The sequence below is a fragment of the Salmo trutta genome, chromosome 29, assembly GCF_901001165.1.
Source record: "Salmo trutta chromosome 29, fSalTru1.1, whole genome shotgun sequence".
NCBI lineage: Eukaryota > Metazoa > Chordata > Actinopteri > Salmoniformes > Salmonidae > Salmo > Salmo trutta.
Genome location: NC_042985.1, coordinates 11,955,747 through 11,968,085, shown reverse-complemented (window position 1 = coordinate 11,968,085; position 12,339 = coordinate 11,955,747). Strand labels below are relative to the sequence as shown.

The window sequence follows — 12,339 nt, the reverse complement described above, 5'->3', positions numbered from 1 at the left end:
TGTTTGTCGTCCAATGATTGTGTCTTATCCACACTGACATGAAGAGGTTGAACACATTTATCAAAGACCAGAACATAGATTACGTCCCAATTATGGTAAGGTTGGGTAGCCATCAAGTCTTTGGGGTTTGAATTTTGATAGTTGTCGCCTTATTGATGATTCACTGATAGATTATTTAAATTCATCCATACAGGTTTTGGAGAGGTGCAGGGGCCTGCCACACTGGGCGCCCGGGAGCTGTTGTTGTAGGTCATATACCACAAACCCCCGTGGTGCCGTATTGCTATTATAAACTGGTTACCAACATAATTAGAGCAGTAAAAATAAATGTTTTGTCTTACCCGTGTTATACTGTCTGATATACCACGGATGTCAGCCAATCAGCATTCAGGGCTCGAACCACCCAGTTCATAATAAACAGATAATGTTCTTGCCATCCACTTTTTCTCATTACAGTCCTTAGAGTCTGCTACTGATTGACAAGTAATTGTGCCTAGTCACTCTCCCTGGCATCGTCATTACGTTTTGCTCTCAATAGCCGTAATAATAATGGAATAGATGCAGCCATCAAAATGCATTTTGAGTCACCCTTGGTCGGCTCCTTGTTCCCGCTTAATAGGTGTTAGTTTGTTAGTTGCTTTACAAGCCAAGTCAAGTCCTTATAAATCGTGATTTAATTGGCATATTGGTGGCTGACCTCATCCTGACCCGCCGCTGTCTTGCGTCACCATCATAGTGTTTCCTTCAGGTTGTTGTAGTACTGCTGGAGAGTTAGTATGTGTTTACGCTACTCACAGCTAGTTAACTGTGGAATATGTTCCTTTAGATATACACTGAGTATACAAAACATTAAGAACACCTGCTGAATATTAGGAAGGTGTTCCTAATGTTTGGTATACTCAGTGTATAATACTTAATGAGTGAAGGAAAAATGATGTTTTAGCACAGCATGGTTACATAACATATGTATGTAGTGTGATTGTAACAACAAGGCATTGAGGGTCCTTTGGAATGAACATTATTGGATGTGGTGGGGAATTTAATCTGATGGAAAAGTTTTCTGTACAACCCACAGATGGTGTTTCATAGATAGCGATAACACTCACACACATACATGAGTGCATCTGACTCTTGTCAATTTGATGAGTCAAATATTTGAATTGTATCTGTCTCACTCCCTATTAAATAAATACATATACCAAGGCCAGAACTACCAACAGAGCAAAATACTGCATGAAAGACAATGCTGTGTTTAGGTTACGTAAAGTTTATGTAAATAAGCCAGCTGCAGCATAAGTTTCTATGTGACCTGATTTCTCTGGCTCTAAACAGCCCGTTATTAACTACCATGTTTGTCCTCACATCCTCACAAGTGTCAGCCCAATAGTTATTTAAAGGCCCAGTGGAGTCAAAAAACAACCTTCTGCACAACAACACTCCCCACTCTGAGCCAACTCCTGTGCTCTGTTGGGTGAGACTTTTGGGCTTTGAGTGGCATGTGTTCTTGCGCCGAAGATGAAGAGTTTGAGCTCTGCCCTGGGCAGGACTGAATGCACGCTGCCAGTGGCGTGTATTCATGGATGGCAAGGGAAGCCAGGCTTCCCCCAAAAACGGACCAAGAAAAAAATATATATATTTTGTCTCTATGTGTTTCATAATTTTCCTTCAATTCACAAGAGGCTGAATGTATCTCACCGGGGAAAGCATCCGAGCAAGCGAAACAGCGCCCCTCTGTCTTGGTATATGTAGGCCATCTATTTGATGCTGTCTGGTCCAGAAGAGTATGGCGATGTTGCCGCAAGCCAGCGAGCACCCTTGACTAAAAAAAGTATCAAATAATAGCCAATCAGCATTGAGCTAAACTGAGCGAGCTCAACTGTGAATGGTCCTGGCATTCCAAAAAAGTGTCAAGGGAAGCCAGTTTGGATTTGGCTTCACTCCTATCAAAATCGCATTGAGAGCATAGGTCATTGACAGAAACAACTTGAATTGTTGCACCTCCTTTTGATTTCCTCCAGTGGCTAGCTAGCTAAAATTGTCCCTTTCCTTTAGGCCTATACAGTATATCACGGTCGCAAGGCATATGAACCAACAGATTATAGAGCAAACAACGCAATTATCACAACATATAGGTTGTAACCGCTACTGTCTGTTACACAAACATGTTCAATCATAGAGACATGTACAGATATCACGCTTGTTGTTGGCCTACTTTTTTGGAGAAGTTAGATTTTATTTGTCTCCACTATTGACTTAACGTTGTTTATGACCAGGCTCTTTGCAGGAAAGTAAGTTTGATGTGCGTCAGTGCATGCCGTTAACATTGCCATTAGCAGGTAACTTTCAGATAATGGTCCTTTTTCCAGTCTCATTCATCATCACTGTCCCGAGTGGGCTTCTCTGTGTGTGCATCCATCAGACTATACTGTCAACCAGAGAGTTCCCCCCTCCAGCGATCTATTCAACATGAATAAACATAAAGGGAACTAACGTGTAGAGAAGTAATACCCTGTGTGTATTACATGGGTATGTGTGAAACTCACTCCCCAGACTGAAGTAGCCCCACTGATGGTGCGACTGGTATTACATGGGTATGTGTGAAACTCACTCCCCAGACTGAAGTAGCCCCACTGATGGTGCGACTGGTATTACATGGGTATGTGTGAAACTCACTCCCCAGACTGAAGTAGCCCCACTGATGGTGCGACTGGTATTACATGGGTATGTGTGAAACTCACTCCCCAGACTGAAGAAGCCCCACTTATGGCGCGACTGGTAAGCTGCTTCAGCAGGGCGGTCGCGTATGTTTGCAAGGCAAAGGTCCTGGGCTCGAGCCTAGGTATGAGCCGATTCAGGAGGACGCGGTACTTGCTAGGCAAGCTGCGTGAGGTTCGTTACAGATGGTGCAGTGACCCAGATCTGCAGTTTCGCTCAGATCAATGCTGGGGACTGGGGTTGCTGAAGACTGGGGTTGCTGGGGACTGGGGTTGCTGGGGGGGGGGGGGATGTAGAAACTCACTCCTTAGCCTGAAGTTGTGCTGCTGAAGAGCTTGCTTTTCAAGAAAAAAAATGATGTCCAACCTTTCGACAGGCAAGCTGTCTTCATCAGGGTATGAACGCAACACATGTATTACTAATGAGACATGGGCCCATCGGAGAAGAGAGAGGAGAGGAGAGGAATCAGAGGACAAGTGTGAGGGATTGAGGGATGGAGGTGGAGATGGAGATGGAGAGATCAACCGCAGTGGGAGAGCCTGGGAGGATGGGTAAATTTGAGCTATTTGGGTATGTGGTGTTGTTCGGCAATCCACAACTATGAACTATGTCAGCAATCCCACCTCCTGCCTTACAACACCTGTCTCGGCGTCACCGATTGCATGTATGTAATTAGCTGATATGGCCTCACAACCTAACAATGTCCTACGATTCAGTCCTATGTTTGAATCAGATACACACCTTGGTGTGATAATATGTGAGAGCATGTGTTCCAAATGGCAACCTATTCTCTATACACTGCTCTACTTATGACCAGAGCCCATCAACAACAACTTCATTTACAACATGTTTTGCAAACACCAACTGTCAGGTATGTGAGCCACTTTGGGTGGAACAGATTGGAAATATGGTGTTTTAAATCGTCAAACCAGCTTCAAATACCCAGGTTTGTGCACTACTTTTGTGTTATTTCAGGAAATACTGTAATAAAAAGGTTTGCTTTTCTCTAACCGAGTAATGTTGGTTACCTCACAACAATGCAAAGACAGAGAGAGTGACTGCTGATACCCCCAAAAAAGCCTTGAGTGACACCAATGCTTCTATGGAAAAACACCACAAGGGAAATAGTTAAATAACACATTTATTCAAAAAAAAAATATTCACTTGAAAACCATAAAATATTCTCTACAAGTTGAACTATTGTGATTATATAACTTTTATTAATCTCAATGAAGGTTGTGTAAATGTCTAATGCTCTAAGTAAATACTGTTTATTAGATTAAACAAATGTTCATACACTACTGTTTTGTTTATGTCCAACCATATCTCCATTTGGCCTAAAAATGCTATTTCATTCTCAGTCCAGACAAGACTCAGCCCTCATGAATCCATGTACTTCATGACTAATATTATTGGTAGGTATGTTTTACTTCATGAGTTTGTAGGAAATAACCCATAACATTATCGCACACAGCATTGCGCATCATCTTTATGCATGTGGATCATGAAATTATTGGAGCAAAGAGAGACCAGTCAGACTGCTTTACAAAACAAGATAGAACGCTGTTTATTCATAGCACAACTCATTTTGGGTTACAGAAACATCCAGTTGAAAATAAAATATGTCATAACTTCAAAATAAGCCTTTTTGGGGTTTGGACAATCTCTCAGAATGCAACCTGTCACTCTCCAGTAATCGTATATTGTAGTATCATAACAATATTCCTATATCACATGTCGTTCTGATGTAACAGTTTTAGTTTGCCATCAACTTCTAACTTACATTCAGACCAATTCAATTCACAAGCACTTGAGCAGATAAGAGTTGCAGAAAGCTCCGCGAGGACAGTCGCACATTTTGCCGATTCTCGCGCCCTTTCTCACTGCGCACTGCTCTCCAACGTCGCACTGAAAAAAAGAAGGTTGACAAAATAAGACCGTGTGTGACATTTTTGCCAACAGATGCAAAGGTCTGTGCAGCAATATCCACCTGTCACCACATCCACAAAACATGGCACATGAACGCATTTAATGAAAGTTAAAATGTTGAAATGTAGTTTTACGCGCCAGTTTAGGCAATCCGTTTTTCGAAGTATAGGTCGTTCCATTTTTAGAAGCTTCGTTCAAATTGTTAAATTTACCGTAGGGACTTGGCCGAATTTCTTTTCCCAGAATGGAAGTCTCTTGGTCTGCAGCTTTTTAAGAACGTCATGTAGTGCTCCAAGCTGTGGGATATATTGACACACTAGAATGAGAAATCCTTACAAAGCAGACCTTTCCAATAGACAAATATCATATTATTATCAACCATTAAAGTCGCAGGTTTTACTTTAAGCCTAGATAGAAACTTACCAGTTGCTTTTCGTTGGTCAAATTCGGATCTTTGGGGTAGAAGTCTCTCACACTTCTTGTGTCGAGGTCCAATTCGGAATCCGAGTAGTCAATTTCAGCACTAAGAACGATGGACAGCAACACCGCGCAAACCACCGCTCTGGTCCATAGTCTGGAGCTCTCCATGGTCCTTAAGAGATTGCGCACAGTAGAAGATATCTTTCGTCTCCAAAAGGTCCCGTTCTAATACTCCAGTTACCGCAATCCAAACACCTTTTATCTGTGTACAGCCGTGGCCGAAGTCTGTGACTTCCGTTGCGCCACCTTAACCATAGATTTTTCATGCGTAAGAGAGATGGCGTGGGTGAGTCATTACGTAAAGTTGGATGGCTTGTAAGTGCTTAAAGTTGTGGGCGCTCCTACAAGGCACAGCTTACTCACTTTTTTTTCATTGACGACATGAGATGTTTTCTATAACATGGTACAGTGCCTTCGGAAAGAATTCAGACCCCTTGACTTTTTCCACATTTTGTAACGTTACAGCCATATTCTAAAATGGATTAAATTGTTTTCCCCCCTCATCAATCTACACACAATACCCCATAACGACAAAGCAAAAACTGTTTTTTTTTTTGCGAATTTATATTTAAAAAAATGAAATATCACATTTACATAAGTTTTCAGACCCTTTACTCAGTACTTTGTTGAAGCACCTTTGGCAGCGATTACAGCCTCGAGACTTCTTGGGTATTTTTTATTTATTTTACCGTTATTTAACCAGGTAAGTTGACTGAGAACACATTCTCATTTACAGCAACGACCTGGGGAATAGTTTCAGGGGAGAGGAGGGGGATGAATGAGCCAATTGTAAGCTGGGGATGATTAGATGGCCGTGATGGTATGAGTGCCAGATTGTATGGTATGATGCTGCAAGCTTCGCACTCTGCAAATCATCTCAAGCTCTGTCAGGTTGGATGGGGAGTGTTACTGCACAGCTATTTTCAGGTCTCTTCATAGATGTTAGATCGGGTTCAAGTCCTGGTTTTGCTGGGCCACTCAAGAACATTCAGAGACTTGTCCTGAAGCCACTCCTGCATTGTCTTGGCTGTGTGCTTAGGGTCGTTGTCCTGTTGGAAGGAGAACCTTCGCCCCAGTCTGAGGTCCTGAGCGCTCTGGAGCAGGTTTTCATCAAGGATCTCTCTGTACTTTTCTCCGTTCATCTTTGCCTCGATCCTGACTAGTCTCTCAGCCCCTGCCGCTGAAAAACATCCTCATGGCATGATGCTGCCACCACCATGCTTCACCGTAGGGATGGTGCCAGGTTTTCTCCAGACGTGACACTTGGCATTCAGGCCAAAGAGTTCAATCTTGGTTTCATCAGACCAGAGAATCTTGTTTCTCGTGGTTTGAGAGTCTTTAGGTGCCTTTTGCCAATCTCCAAGTGGACTGTCATGTGCCTTTCACTGAGGAGTGGAGTCCATCTGGCCACTCTACCATAAAGGCCTGATTGGTGGAGTGCTGCAGAGATGGTTGTCCTTCTGGAAGATTCTCCCATCTCCACAGAGGAACTCTAGAGCTCTGTCAGAGCGACCATCGGGTTCTTGGTCACCTCCCTGACGAATGTCTAAAAACCTGTTTTCGCTTCGTCATTATGGAGCATTGTGTGTACATTGCTGAGATGTTTTTATTTAATTTATCAATTTTAGAATAAGGCTGTAACTTAACAAAATGTGGAAAAAGCCAAGAGGTCTGAATACTTTCCGAAGGCACTGTATGTACCAGAAAGAGCACCATGCTGGACGGGAAGACGAGGTACATTTGGAGAGGGGTCATTTTTTGGCAGAGGAAAGACGGAAGAAAAAGTGTGCCTCAGGTAGAGCATGGCGCTTGCAACGCCAGGGTTGAGGGTTCGATTCTCACGGAGGACCAGTACAAAACGTATGCACTCACAACTGTAAGTCGCCCTAGATAATAGCGTCTGCTAAATGACGTAAATAGTTACGCTAAATCAGTGTAGGTGATTTTATCAAATAATTACACCAGTTTCATAGTGTATTTTGGACACATTACAGATTACACCATGAACGTGTAAAATAAAATGTAGGACTATAGTTTTAGTTACCTCTGGTGCCATGTGCTGTACGTTTTATTCCATTTTCTCGCCAAATAATAATTTTACATTTACATTTACGTCATTTAGCAAACGCTCTTATACAGAGCGACTTACAAATTGGTGCATTCACCTTATGATATCCAGTGGAACAACCACTTTACAATAGTACATCTATATCTTTTTTATGGGGGGGGGGGGGGGGGGGGGGGGGGGGGGGCAAATATGTGACCTGTCTTTGTGTGTCATCTCTCCCCTCGTTCTGTGAAGAGACTTGGGTTGGGAAACAGACTAAACTGGTCTGCACATGACGCACTAGCCTACTCATCTTTAACCATTCTGTGCATTGAGACAATTAACCATAACAGAAGCAGGGTTATCGTGTAGAGATGATCATTAGAAATATTGACACAGATCACAGACGGCTATACTGTGTTCCTGTCTTGCTGTTACATTATGTTTTGTTCTTGATCATCTCGGTTTCTGACGGCAGCATCAAGTGTCTCCGGGTTCGAAGCTGGCTATTCACGAAACATCCGACACATCTCTTTTGATCTCTTATTTCCGCGATAACCCAGTTTCCTGTCTGTCAGCCGGAGACGGAGATGAGGACTAGAGCGCTTTGATTGCGCTGGGGCTGCTGCGCGTTTGTGTGAGTCACTACTCTATTTTCCAATTACCGACTTAGACGCCGGATAGGCCTATTAAAACATTTTTATTCACAGCAGATAAAAACAAAAACAGGTTTATTAGCAGTGGTGGAAACGTACCCAATTTGTCATGGGCAACTTTGTCTCAAGTAAAAGTGACAGTCACCCAGTGAAATGCCACTTGAGTAAAGTCTAAAAGTATCTGGTTTAAAATGTACTTAAGTAAAGTACCCAATTGTCATACTTGAGTAAAAGTTTAAAAAAAGAAAAAGTAAATGATATAGGCTACATCAAATGTTTTAAATAAGCAAACCAGTTGGGACAATTTTCTTACAAAAAAAAAATCTGGGACAATCAGGCACAGGTTTCTTACGGTTCCACTCAAGCCAATTTCAATAATTAATTTGTTATTATTTGTGATCGGTTTGCTTTGCTTTTATTGAACGTAGGCCTACACAAAGATGTCTGCATTTGTGTTGAGTTGTGATGTTTTGCATTGTGTTGTTGCCATGGTTTTATTCAACAACACATCAGCTGCTAGGAGACCTTCTCCTCTCATTCATATATTTCCTAACTAGACCCAACAACAAAGCACCAATTACCCTACAAATGGAGGGTCAAGGAAATTACGCTTTTTATTGATCATGGAGGCAGCCAAAGCCAACCCACATTCTGGGAAATTCAGATAATTAGAACCAGATTTCTGTCTAGACCAAATAAATCAACCTTGGTGGTATACATAGGGCCTACTTCAATCCATCAATGAATAAGGCGTCAGGCACTGACTGCAAAACTTAGTCTGGGTCTACTTTTTAGAGCAACAACAGAAGCTACTCCATATATGCTTTTTTAAATCTACAATTGAATGGAAAAGTTTCAATAGACACGACTCCACTGTGGTAAAAAAATAAAAATGCACTTAATATTTTTATTGATCTGTCACACATACAACACAACAATACCAACAAACAGAACAAACGCAACAAACACAGTCAACACCACACAATGTCATATAAAGAGCTCCAGACCATGATATTGATTGACTGATTTTATTTTATGTTTGTGTGTGTGTTTAGGAGTGCAACAGGGAGGAGACAAGTGAAAATACAGTAGAAGAGTACAAGAGAGAGACAGGATCCAGGTTAAAGGTTATCCAACTTGTTTACCCTGAGTGAGGGATTCTGTTATGATGGTATGAAGGCACACTTCCTTTCTCAGCTCTTCTAAGAGCCATGCATCTACACTGTAGCTGTCATCGACATGAAGAACACTGTATACTGTATATTTACTGAACAAAAATAGAAACTCAACATGTAAAGTGTTGGTCCCATGTTTCATGAGCTGAAATAAAAGATCCCAGAAATGTTTCGATATGCACAAAAAGCTTATTTCTCTCCAAATTGGTGCACAAATTTGTTTACATCCCTGTTTGTGAGCACTTCTCCTTTGCCAAGATAATCCATCCACCTGACAGGTGTGGCATATCAAAGGCTGATTAAACAGCATGATCATTACACAGGTGCACCTTTTGCAGGGGACAATAAAAGTCCACAATGCCACAGATGTCTCAAGTTTTGAAGGAGCGTGCAATTGGCATGATGACTGCAGGAATGTCCACCAGAGCTGTTGCCAGAAAATTGAATGTTAATTTCTCTACCATAAGTCGGCTCCAACGTTGTTTTAGAGAATTTGGCAGTACGTTCAACCGGCCTCACAACCGCAGACCTCGTGTAACCACGTCAGGACCTCCACATCTGGCTTGTTAATCTGAGACCAGCCACCCAGACAGCTGATGAAACTAGGGGGTATTTCTGTGTGTAATAAAGCTCTTTTGTGGGGAAAACTAATTCTGATTTGCTGGGCCTGGCTCCCCAGTGGGTGGGCCTGGCTCCCACGTGGTTGGGCATATGCCCTCCCAGGCCCACCCATGGCTTTGCCCCTGCCCCTGTGAAATCCATAGATTAGGGCATAATTCATTCATTTAAATTGACTGATTTCCTTATATAAACTGAAACTCAGTAAAATCGTTGAAATTGTTCCATTTACTATTTTTCAGTATATATATATATATATATATATAGCTACATCTGTTCTTTATGCACACATTACAGATAGAACTGCAGCCAAGTTGGAGGGTGAAGTTGCCCCTAGAAACTGATCTTGGTCAGTTTTCCATTTCCTCACTAATGGTTAAGGTTAAGATTGGTGGAGAGGACACTGGCCTGGATCTGTACCGAGGGGAAACGTCTCCCTGGACAGAAAAGTTGTCAACTTTCCACTAATCCAATGTCACGATTCTCTAAAGCAGAACCCAGAAGCAGACCAGGACAAGGTGAGTTGAACGAAGGTGAGTATTTATTTACAGACTCAAATGTGAAAGCAGAATAATCCAGGAGACGGAGCAGCAGCGGAGGTGAGTTGGTGAGAGTGAATAGGCAGATCCAATGATGTCACAGAAGCCACCGACGACCAGGCAGGGGTGGGGTGAATGTTCCAGGAGAATGACTGTAGACAGAGTAAACTGAGGTGAGTACACGGCAAGCAAAACAAATACAGAACAACAAAACTAACTCTAGTAAACTTGAGGCTGATACGCTGACACAACATACTGTTCATTGCTAACGATCCAGCAGGGAATGGATGTCAGGTCAGAGCTTATGAAGAGAAGAGGTGATCATCAGGACCAGGTGTGCAGATAGCTGATGAGATGCAGGTGCGGGTAATTGAGAGATCTCCCGCCTAGCTTTGTCGCCCGGCAACCAGACAGGGTGCGTTCAGGAACCTCAGGAAACAGACTCCAAGACAGAAAATAGGTAACTCAGGCAGAAAACAGACTCAGGAAGCGGGATTCATGACACCCAAAACTTGTAATGAAATCCAAAACTTTCCAGGTTTCCAACACCCAGCAATAATTATGTTTGTTGCAGATACTAAATTAAAAGGCCATTACAATTGTTTGTGTGTGTGTGTGTGTGTTACAGCCTGTGGTGTGAGTGTGTGTGTGTGTGCGTGCATGAGTGTATTACTGCCTGTGTGTGTGTGTGAGTGTGTGTTACTGCCTGTGTGTGTTATTGCCTGCTTGTGTATCAATGTTGCCTTCCTGTCTTTGAAGTCAATTCCCAGCTGAAAGGCCCTGTTGTTGTGTAGGAGATCTCATCGTTCATTATTTCCTCCCCTAGTTATCCCTTCCTCCCCTCTTCCTCCTCTCTTCCTCCTCTCTTCCTCCCCTCTTCCTCCCCTCTTCCTCCTCTCTTCCTCCCCTCTTCCTTCTCTCTTCCTTCCTTCCTCCCCTCTTCCTCCCTTCCTTCCTCCCCTCTTCCTCCCCTCTTCCTTCTCTCTTCCTCCCCTCTTCCTCCTCTCTTCCTCCTCTCTTCCTCCCCTCTTCCTTCTCTCTTCCTTCCTTCCTCCCCTCTTCCTCCTCTCTTCCTCCCCTCTTCCTCCCCTATTCCTTCTCTCTTCCTTCTCTCTTCCTTCCACCTTCCTCCCCTCTTTCTCCCTTCTTCATTCTCTCTTCCTCCCCTCTTTCTTCCACCTTCCTCCCCTCTTCTTCCCCTCTTCCTCCCTCTTCCTCCCCTCTTCCTCCTCTCTTCATCCCATCTTCCTCCTTTCTCCCTAATAAGATCCTTCTTCTGCTGGTGTTTGTCTTATCGAGACTCCAAATCCTCCCTTTGTAGCCTTTCTCCCCTGTGTGTGTGCTTGGTGTGTGTGTGTGCGTGCATGTTTGTGTGTGTGTTTCAGTAGGGTCTAATTATCAAGCCAAAAAGGACTTTGCGATGCTGCCATTGATTCTACGTGGGAGTGGATGATTACGTCCTTCTCCCCTCAGATATTTAAATGTTGTTTACTCTCTCACAGTAGAGGGCAATCATAAGATCTGGGCTCAAATGAACACAAAGAAGATGGCTGAATCCCAACTGGCAGCCTATTTCCTATAGGGCTTTGCTGAAAAGTAGAGCACTATATATACAGTATAGGGAATAGGGTGCCATTTGGGACGCAGGCCAAGAAGACAGCATCCTGCTCTGCACCCAGCTGCTGCGTCATTGCAGAGGGAGTTGGAACAACGCTAGAAATCTTGCCTTTTGTTGGCATAAACTTGGACTTGCGACTCACGTCTTTCTTGAGAAGGTTCACTGTATGCTAACACACACACACACACACACACACACAGTCTTTTTTATCTGGATCCCCAACAGCTGATGCCGGTGTCCAATTCGTCTCTGATCTGTGAGTTGAGTTTTTAGTTCAGTTTAGTTTTATGTAGTATATGGCAGCTACAAGCAGGGTTGGTAGTCAATTGAGTGTGATGTAGCCAAAGTTAAAACTTGTTTGGAAAGCTCTGGGAAAAGTAGACTTTCAATATGTAAGAAAGTTAGACTGTCTCCTCTCTAACCTTCCTGTCTATTTCTGTGGCACCTCTTGAGCTTTGCTGTGATGAAGCGGTGATTACCTGCACCAACAAGTCAAATCTGCTCTATCCTCATCTCTTCTCCATCTACTCTCATCTCCTCTCCTTCATCTGCACTGATTGTA

General features: G+C 43.0%; 1 protein-coding gene across 1 annotated transcript; it reads right to left on the bottom strand.

Moving 5' to 3' along the window:
• Positions 1 to 3,970: 3,970 nt before the first annotated feature.
• On the bottom strand, positions 3,971 to 5,283 carry LOC115166924 (cocaine- and amphetamine-regulated transcript protein). Its single transcript, XM_029720857.1, has 3 exons — positions 5,068 to 5,283; positions 4,857 to 4,940; positions 3,971 to 4,623 (listed from the first exon to the last, which is right to left on the bottom strand). Exons 1-3 carry the CDS (start codon positions 5,230 to 5,232, stop codon positions 4,516 to 4,518), a joined length of 357 nt encoding a protein of 118 aa, XP_029576717.1. The 5' UTR covers positions 5,233 to 5,283; the 3' UTR covers positions 3,971 to 4,515.
• Positions 5,284 to 12,339: the final 7,056 nt, after the last annotated feature.